This window comes from Montipora capricornis, chromosome 12 (genome assembly GCF_036669925.1).
Source record: "Montipora capricornis isolate CH-2021 chromosome 12, ASM3666992v2, whole genome shotgun sequence".
In the NCBI taxonomy this organism is placed as follows: Eukaryota; Metazoa; Cnidaria; class Anthozoa; order Scleractinia; family Acroporidae; genus Montipora; species Montipora capricornis.
In genome coordinates this window covers 12812898-12823256 of record NC_090894.1, presented here as the reverse complement: position 1 = coordinate 12823256, position 10359 = coordinate 12812898, and the positions used below count along the sequence as shown (strand labels likewise).

At 38.0% G+C, this 10359-nt stretch overlaps 1 protein-coding gene across 17 annotated transcripts in view; it reads left to right on the top strand.

Annotated features, from left to right (window-relative positions):
* LOC138027298 (doublesex and mab-3 related transcription factor 3, truncated-like) overlaps positions 1-10359 on the top strand; it is a 116354-nt gene that overhangs the window by 93648 nt on the left and 12347 nt on the right. Inside the window, exon 3 of one of the 17 annotated variants that reach the window (XM_068874856.1) lies at positions 2866-2994. The exons of 11 other annotated variants lie outside the window; for them this stretch is intronic. In XM_068874856.1, coding sequence (XP_068730957.1) covers positions 2866-2994 — 129 coding nt within the window. Of the gene's footprint in view, positions 1-2865; positions 2995-3526; positions 3872-6108; positions 6707-8974; positions 9132-9308; positions 9615-10359 lie in introns of those variants that run through there. 5 more of the 17 variants (XM_068874864.1, XM_068874875.1, XM_068874872.1 and 2 more) reach the window with 5 other exon arrangements.

Below are 10359 nucleotides of genomic sequence, written 5' to 3'. Positions count from 1 at the left end.
TTCGTTTTAGATGTCTTTCAACCGCACGCCTTCCATCCGGTAATCTGTCTTCGATGGCCAGAAATATGAGAGCTGATATATCGGACGGACAACTGTTCCAAGCGGTTTTAATACTTTGGCTAAAAAAAACCAAACAATCAAAAAGTGTATTTGAAGGAGTTTCCGGTGATGTGTTTATTAACAAGACACTGATGTTCTGTGATTCCTGTTTGGCCTCGCAACACTTCTACTTTGGAGATGTTTGGGCCTTTGTCTTATTGTTCTGCATGCAGTCCTTTTAACGTTTAAAAAGGAATGATTCGATGTAATCTAATAATGATAGAATTATTCCTGAAAAACTATTATTTTACCCAAGGCATTCCCATAATATAAACCATCTTGGAAAGACCAATGCTCTATGATGATTCGTATAAGCCAAGCAAACGCAAGATGGTTTGGCCTTCACCTTGGTACATAGACATGCTCTGGTCCCCTTGAGCGGAATAATAAGCAAAATTTCGCAACTTTAATAAGTACCTGATTAATCTCAATCGTGCCTCAACCTTTGTGCCCCTCAGCGTGGAAGGCCACACTGCAATCTGTTAGAATACATTTCTAGCTTTCAAATTCATGTTCCTCGCTATTCAAGAATCGAGTATTTCCCTTCTTTGTAAAGTATTTGAACAATAAACAGTATCAAATCGAGTATTAATATTAACTGTTTGTGGTCACATATTGGTTAAATTTGAAAGACGGTTTCATTTTTGTCTGTAAATGCGAAACCCGGTTGCAAGGCAAGCCAGATTTCCTTGATAATCAGTGAGGGATGTTGTCTTCGCTTAATGCGAGAACTCATTAGTCTTATTAGTAGACAGAGGAGAGCTTTAATTGCTTTTAATATATACGTGGCACAAATGGCCCGATCAGTTTCCCTGTTTCATACCGTCGTTCGTATAGGAAACTCATTAGATATCGATTATCACAACGCTCGCCGGAAACTAGCGAGCGTGTAGGGTGTATTGAACCTTAACTGTATCCATTTTGAATTTCACGGGAGACAACCCCCGAGGCTACGAGACTTTAGCACTTAAATTGAATACTTTCTAGCATTCAACACTTCCGAAAAACAAAACCAAATTGACAAGAAATTAAAACAGTGTCTTTTTCTTTGAATTTTCCTTTTTTCCTGCACACGCATGTTTCACAAAAAAAAAACATGTTTCAAAAAAACATAATTTCAAAATGACACACGATTCGTGTTCCGGGCATGACATCGTGGTTCATTGCAATAAAATTCAAGTCCATTCCAATATTACCTCTTGCGTGCTGAATCAAAGTTGTTAATTATCTGATACCACGCACAGAACGCGGGCGAGACAGAACCTTCCAGTCCAGTCACGCTATCTTGATTTAGAATTTTTTCTGGGAAAATTCCTAGCAACTATTATCCAAACAAACAAACCGGTTGCGAACTCCTACGGCAATTCGAAACAAAACAAGGTTTTGTGGAAAGCCGATTGTGCAGCTTCATAACCTAGATCGTCGAGCTAAATACAAGACTTATTTAAGACCAGCTCATGTGTTGAGGGCCTAGAGCTGCCTAACATAGTTGACAAGAACACACATTTCCTGTATCGAAGTTAAAGAAACTCTGTAACAAATAAGCAAATACGTATCTTCTGGAATTGAGCAAAGTTGGCAATATCCCAATAACATATTCTGATTATTTTGGCTTGACTGTTTAGATCCATCAACAGCAAAATTTTTAGATTTCTGTTGTTAGATCCCCTTCTGTTCTTTAGAATGACTCATTCAGCAAACTCGAAGTCGAGGAAAGATCAGATTGTTTTCAGGGTTAGCCGCATGCCTATTGCCTTCGTCAGGTGTTGTAAACTCATTCAACACCACACGAGCGGCGTATGCTAAAATCAGGAATATGGGAACACCCTGGAATAACGGAACATCACAGAACACCCAAAATAATAAAGACCAACAAAAAATATTTTATTATTAAAAATACAATTTAAAAAGCGATTTGGTTTTCTGCTGACCAGAACGTCGTTACAGATCTTGGTAGCGGGCCTCCCAACTTGGAGAACGCTGAGTGAATTGCAATCCAGTCATTAACAAATGCAATCCGGCTGTGATGAACTCAATCCTAAATTGGTGACTTTTTTTTGTCTGTCAGGCAGCGACTCCGACGAGGAGCTTTCTCAAAGAGTGTAAGTTTCGTATGGCAGATCGTGAAGCTTAAAGCGTGGAAAGCGCAAATACCCGTGCTAAAATAGTTGCATATCACTTATCCCGAAAGTTAGCATTTTTTTAAAAATAAGTTTTCAATTTAATTGAATATCTCTTTCTTAAGGTTAGATAAAGTTGTTTAATAAGCTTATCAAAAGGTCACCTTTATTTATAGATTATGCAAGACAGAAATGATCGAAATTAGTGATGACTTTATTGTAATTCACTCACTGTTCTCCATGTTGGGAAGCACTACCAAGATGGCGATCTGTAACGACGTTCTGGTCAGCAGAAAACCAAAGCGCTTTTAAAATTTTAATATTTAAATTTTTTGTTGGTCTTCAATGTTTTGGGTGTTCTGTTATGTTCCGTGTCCCGGGATGTTCCAGTGTTCCGGTGTCCGGTATTCCTGCCTTTAACACATGCCCGCACGAGCGGCAGTGAACAAACGGCGTGCCACTATCATTTAGGTAAAATCGGACACAAACAGAATCTTGCCTTCGACATTTCCATCCGCGAAAGCAAGAAGGGTTTCTTTTTCTTAAAATAGGAAGATTTATTTTAGGAACGTCGGAGATTACAACAAAAGAACAAAGCGTTGAGGAAACAATTTGCCTCGGGCTTAAAATAGCATGTTGGTTTTAGAGTAATGGCCAACAACGTTCTTTGAGCGTGCCGACAGATTGCACTGTACTGCTTGCGATGGCTGCTGAAGAGGTAACGTCCTCTGCGGATGCCGAAAGCTCTGAAGCTGCAGCAACTATTTCTGCTATGGTGAGTTCGAACATTCTCTGTAGCTTATAATTTCTCAGTTAAGTTGATCTACCATTTAACGATGGAGACAACATCTCGAATTGCGGAGACATTGGCAAAAGTTCGTTTTGTCAGCTCGATATTACGTATATATAAGAGACACCGCAATGAGCGAGATTATTCGAATTTTAAAAAAGGACAGAATTTCCCAGTGAGTATGATTTTTACGTTGATCCATCTTGGTTTATATCAAGACGGCTCCTTCACCTGCGATGCACAGTAGCAACCGCTGAAAAAATCGCCTCCGCAGGTCGCTCTTCATCTCATACTGTTGGATGTGCGTTGAAGTTTCAAAGCAATACTGATTTATGCCTTGACCTCGAATTCTGAAACACTTACCAATTTTAATAAAAATAATAATTGCATCATTAAAATATTGAATTTTCTGCTCATCTGAGATAACATCAGAAAATCCAGACAACAACAGCCATGCTTCAAGGAACACAGCATTGGCATTAAAGTATTGGGTCGAAGATTTTGCATTTTCAGACCAAACTTCCAACTTCGGGGGATTTGAAGCAACTGTAATTTTTCTGTATGAAAATATTCTATCAAAAAGTTTAAAGTTACAAAAACTTCACGCCCTAAGAGATGAGACTCCATTTCTCTCAACTGGCGGGGGCGGTAGACAAAGAGGAGAGAAGGATATGTCAACTCCGTATCCTTGTCGGTTGAGATCGCTCACGAACATCACCGCGATTTCTCAAAAAGGCATTGTGTCCCCAGCGGTTCCATAACTTACCATCGTAAGTTCGAAAACGCAAGTCAAGCAGAGTAGGCGTTGCATGACTTCAAAGATACAACTTCACCAGTGATTGTAACAGAATCAACCAATTAAGTGAGTAAAAAGCATTGAAAGCAGCGGTGATGGTCTAATTGCTAACCATAAAATCTAATTCAGCATAAAATTTCATTGCATCATTTTTTTAATTGAGAAGGAATCCTGAGTGGTTAATTTTGTGCAACTATTGATCACTGTTTGTTGTTTAAGATTTTAATGAAGGATAATTTAGAGTCCGCTTGCAAGCGTGCTACAGACAAAAGCCAATCTCACAACATTTCCAGAGATATCGTCAGCTTTGACAATAAACCCTTGCAAAAGTTCCTTCGCATGAGTGAATTTTCACATTTCGGAAATTCTTGCTAAGACCTTTCCGCTTGCAACAATTATGATGTATCTTGGCAAGGTTCTGAAGTATTTTGTTTTAAATTCCCGATTGTCGCCCATCCCTAAGTTATGCCGGTACTTAAGGCTAATTCCTCCGCAAGGTGAAATTTCAGTCTGAACGATGAAAGCAGAAAATAAGTTCTGACTTCCGTTAGGATCACAGCTCTCCATTGATGATACTTTTGTAAGAGATCTAGCATCAGAGGCTTCATGTAGATGTTGCTAACTTTGACTGATATTTTGTATTACAATTGGAGTCGTCGACCAGAGTTAACTGAGAGAGACTTCTGGTTTCATTTGTGCGCTGATAAACATCTCGTAGAACAGATTTGCTCCTAGAGAGAGTCAGTGCCCAAACCCAGAATAGCTAAGGGCAAAAGATTTTCTGCCTCTCTGCAAATTAAAATGTCATTCTGCGTCCTTCGTAGGTAAAAAAGCTTGCCTGCGGTATGATGTAAATGTGATATCGCAATTTGTCTTCCCGGCTGACCGAGACAGAACTTCGTTTGCCAGGTCCCTTTCAGTGTCTATCGTTGAGATTTGTAGAATAATTAAATCATCGTTGTATCTAGTTTAACAACCGGTACTATACTACATCAGTACCTCAGTGGTAGCAAAGGAAGTTCTCTTCCGATGATCTTTTCCTGCTTCTCATACCAGTCAGTATGGCATTGACATTCCACCAAGCTTGTTGATTGCCCTTACACATACTTTTTTTTTCTCGTTTTAAATTAAGGCCGTTTGGTCAGATGAGATGTTGAGTGATAACTATCATATCCGACTTGGACTTATTCAATGCTCAGTTTTATTCTTTCAGTTAATTATACTACAGATCAACTTTATGATTGATTTTTATCTGCCATTTTTTGCAGAAAACTCTGTCAGCAGTTGGTTAGTTTATTTAACACAGCTGAATCCTAATTATCGTCGGCCGCATCTCCAACTGACTTGCATACCTCTTTGTAAACTACTACGAGGGGTGTTTCCGGATACTTTTTATTCTTTTGGTTCTTTTCTTATGGTTTCCGGATATTTTTTCTATTCTTTTTTCCTAGGACTCTTTTTGTTGGCTGGTTTAGCTTCTCTATTATCACGAGTTCATTGCAGTCAATTGACTCATTGTCTTTCGTCATATCTGCCAATCCACGTTTTCGTGCAATAGTTCACCTTGAAAGTGTGATGGCTGACTAACCATGTGGACAAGTTTTGAAATGGAGAATCGAAAGACATTAAATGGATGACCCTCCAACTTCGAGAGCAAGACAAATCATGAGCCTGCCCTCATCTCGCGAAAATTTCGGAGCTTTGCCAACCTTGAATATTTAAGTTACAGCCCCGCCAGCCAAATGTTATTCAAATACTGTGCATACATGCTTAAGAAAGGTTGTTTTCCATACGACCTTGGCAGATTCTAGACGGCCTAACATCAGACATGGTGGAACAACTACTGGGTGTTTGCTACATACGTTTATAAGATATTGTTTAGTTCAAGGCATTTTCGGCTCGTCCTAAAGAGGTCTTCAGTTTAAGTTACTAGCCTTTGAAGTCTCTAACCCAGACACGGACCCCGAGAAAGAAGTAAGATAATTGTACAAGATTAATCTCTTCTACAAATTTTGCTCCTTTATATTTGTGAGAGCCAATACAACAGAGCGAAAGTCTTGTCAAAAACAAAACGTATAAGCTGAAACGGCAAAAGCCTCAATAAACATGAAAGCTCCTTTAAACAATAGCGACGGAACGCTTAATGTCATATCGTGCAGTTTTCTCGTCACCATGATCACAAATGATTACGTAATTGCAAACAAATTGAAGATGAGAAAATGTTTAATTGACAGTACCACATTTGTTTCTGACACATTTCTTTAGCCTCAATCGAATTTCATCGAAGATAGAAAAACCGTGACTCAAAGTAAGAATTTCTAGAGACGCTGCGTGTAATTACAAAAACAAAAAGACAGATGAATGTTTAGATTAACCGAGCTTTATTACCTTCGTACGTAAATAGTCATCAATTGTGTTGTCTTCAATCCTACTTCACCATATATATGGTTTTGTTTTTGCTTTTGGAAAAACGGCCCTTAATCTTTATGTCACACCCTCTTAATTTATCAAACACATTTTTGTCTTCTGACAAAGTTTCCGTGGTGCCTGAAAACTAGCCAAAGGGCGGTGGTAAAAAGGTTTTTTGGGTGTAAATTGTGTGGAAAGCGGTTAAACCGGCTTTTCTTCAAACCATGTAGCTTTGGAATTTATTGATGGTCTCTCAAAAAGTCCATTTAAGACATACTAAAAGTCATTTCGAATGAACTCGCACTTTTTCGGTTTAGTTGGAATTTGCCCAATTCAGATGACCCAGTTTGTGAAGTCCAATCCCCCTAAGGCGAAATTAGCCGATTTCGTCCGCCTCTTCACATTATAGATTCTTGCCAGTCTTGTCAAGACACGACTCAGATAGGTTCTTCAATACATCTGGTGATAAACTTCAAATTCGAAACATACATGGTAAGGGTGAAGACAGCTTTTCTATGCAATGTCATTTTACTTATTGATTCAACTTAGAAAGGAAGGGCAAGTTATTCACTTGAAACTTGTAATGTTGATCATTGTGGCCGTACTCAACTACGTCTTTGTGCTTGCTGTGCTATTATTAAAATCAGGTGAAGTATCTTGCTTCCTCCCGCGATAACTGGATATCAGTGTTCTAAGCTTCACGATTCTACTTTATCGTTAGAGTCTTATTGTCTTTACCTTCAACTTGTTGGGGTTCTAGAAACTGTTAGGACTACAGGGTGAATCCAAGGTAGACCCATTCATGCAGACAGGTTCTTGTCACGACAATTTCGGGTTGGCTTGATCTATTTAGGGCAGCTCCCTAGCTAATGGCTTTGTTAGAGTACATAGCCTTGAGGCATTTGCCAACGAATTGGAAGACTGACCGCAATCCTTGACTCAGTGTTAAGATGGGACTTTTTCTTAAAGGCTTTCAGAATGGGTGACTTTTTAAAACTATATAAATTTTTCCACGTCAGTATGAAACAAATTTTCCGGGTCTGGACGGAAAGTACTTCTTGTATGACGGATACTGATAAATTATTCAAGCGATATCTTTATTTTAATAATATTAGACCATAAACAAGAGGGACTTTAAGTGATATCGAAGATATGATTCACAAATCGGTACTCTATTGAAAGTGTCTAAATTTGAAAGATTCACACGCCTTATATTGTTTTACTGAACATGTAACTTTGCCATGTTGTTAAAAACCGAAAATATTGGAAACTTAATGGTCATCTCAGTATATGCGGCACCTGCATTTGTGTCTGTCGGTGTTCTGTTTGAAAAAGGCGCTCGTTTGCTTCAATTAAGTTTACTTACAACCACTATTTCTTTCCATTAATCGTCAAGTGTCGTTAACAGAAATGGATTGATGATCTGTTAGTATCATATACTATACTTGATTTCGATCTACTGCTATCATAGAAATTACAAGTTTGCAATACAGCAAACTCTAGATGTTGTTTGCACGGCCTTGATTGAAGAAAGGGCACACCCACTTCCTAATATTTATCAGGGTTTTATCTACATTAAATGAAAATATAACGTACAGGAAATTGACACGACAAATCAAAAAAGAAAAAAAAACTGCAAAAAACAAACTGACACAAGAATAGGAGAGGACACGAGCCGACAAGTAAAATATAGGGAAAACCACAAATGTCTTTTTATATAGTGTACCAGCCATAATTTGGACTTGTATCGAGTTCCTGTGGTAACGTTTTCCCTCTCTGGCGCCAGCGACACTGTTACACATTCTAGTTCTATTAAGTCACAATATGGTAAATGGCTTTTGATCGCTCATTTCGATTGTTCCGGTGCTGGAAACAAGCTGATAGTTAATGATACCGGAAAACGCATTTTATGCATTCGAATTGTATGTTGACCAATCGCGGGAAAATCGTTCAGTTTTTTTGAGATCGCATGCAAAGTTTGTTTAATTTAAGCGTAATTTTTTTTTCGGGCTGCCTTCCATATGCTTGAGTACTCAACTTCAGTGCAATGATCTTTCAACTTGTTTGTTCGTGTGATAAGATTTACCAATTCGTGCGAACGCTAAAATAAACGAAATTGTAAATTTTCCTACGTATGAATTAGAGTTCTAAAACAAAGTTCGGCAAGATTTAATTCATACACAGGCATATTTAAAAGAAAAAATCTTATAAAACGTGTTAACTAGCAATTGGATTAGCGTTTTTCCCTTTTTGGGTTACGTTCGTTGCCAAAAAAAAATATGTTTTCCAAATATACGTATCTATGAGGTTCACATACCGATAATTTACTGTACACATCTAAGTGTTTATTAACAAAAATTTTGGTCGGGAGACCGCAAGCAAATAACCAAAGAAACAAGATAAGGAAATATTGTTCTTTTCTTTTACAAATCATCTTAGAAAGATTATAACCATAAGTCTCTCTTTCATTCTTTTTATCGGGGTTTGCATTTTGCGATAAAAATGGTTAATTCTAATTTATTCACTCCCGAACTGTTGAGAAAGATTAAGTGACGTAATTTACTTTGATAAAAGGAATTGGGAGGGACAAGACAGAATGTAGCGTTCACGAAAGTTCCTTGTAAAAATCTGACGTAACGCTTGTTTCAGTATTCGTTGTTGCGGCATAGCTTATGAATCATTGTGTTTAGTAATACCAGCAAATGTAGCCAATATTCTCGTACGAGTGGTAAAACCATTTGTACAAGTAATTCGTAGGCAAGTGACGGTTGTCGCAGGAAACGCTATGATGATATGTTGCTGACAGTCATTTAACCCGATTCAAAAGCACACCCAAAACGCCCGAAATTGTCATCGCGCACTGTAGTTTACATACGCCGTCTAAATGAAAGTAAGGTGTGATTTACCTTTCTTAAAGGTAAGTTGATAGAGTAAAGGCTGACAAGTCAAATAACCGAAGCTTTTCGCATCGCATGGATACAAGATATTTTCGGCCGTAATTTTTCTGTATCCCGTGATATCTAAGGGCGGCGTAATTAAGGCGTGAATGATTGCCAATAACAACGGTTAAGACTCAATAATTGCCGAAAGCGCCTCTGCGGTTTTCTCAACAAGAATTCTTGGTGTACTAATTCATTCTTATATACAAGTGTCGTCAACTTGTCGAATGGTGCGTCTGGTTCATCCGATTATAGCTTTTAGACGTTGTTTCTGATTAGAAAAGGATTTTGATCAGCTGGACCGAGGTTGTGTATTCTTCATGAGTCGGACGTTGTCGTGCTTCTAGAAAGATGATGACCTTCAACTGAGAAATGAAGTGCCAGTAAACTATTCAACTACCCAGTTCAAGAAGAATAGGCTCACCAAATTACTGTTTCGCTCGACTGAAGTTAAACACAAGGTAAATAGATAAATTATTATTGTCTTTGTAACTCCGTTGCTGTTACTCACAATCTTCAGTGTAGATTCTGTTTGTGTCGGCCAAAGATCTAGAGAGCATTGAACATTGAATGAATGTTTAAACGCCGTAGAATTGAACTCTCGTAGGAAACACCTAGAAGTAAACAAAAAAAAGATACTACTTGTGGAATGCTTTTTAAGCTTTAACACTTTGTATCCCTATGTTTAGAACAAACAGATAGAATCTACTTTCTTGAAAAAAAAAATCCTGCAGACAACCACTTTGTACATTTAAATGTATTGGTATCGATTTCGTAAATAAATTGGGTCCCGTGAGTGATATGATGGGTCACAAACCAGTTACACTAACAGCGAGATCTCTCTCCCGTTTAGATACGCAAAGAAGTTAGAGACTTGTCATCTTCTCTTTAGTTCTTTTAACCTTTTAAGGCGGATTTGTCTCGTTTAGCTTTGATCAAAACCGTAGAACTTATCAGAACAAGAAAAAAACAATATTTGTTTTTGTTGTAGAGCTAATCAGATTTGAGATTTGATAAATATCAAACCGATAATACTGATATTTATTGCCAGATGGGGTTTATCCGAGTCTATGCTTATCCAATTAAGAATTCTTTCCCACGACAAACGTTGTGGCCCGCAAGAAATGTCTCGAAAGTCTGTCGAGAAATCCATGGCAAATCACGTTATATATATTTGAGGATTTCTAGATTATAGTTCCTTCCGTT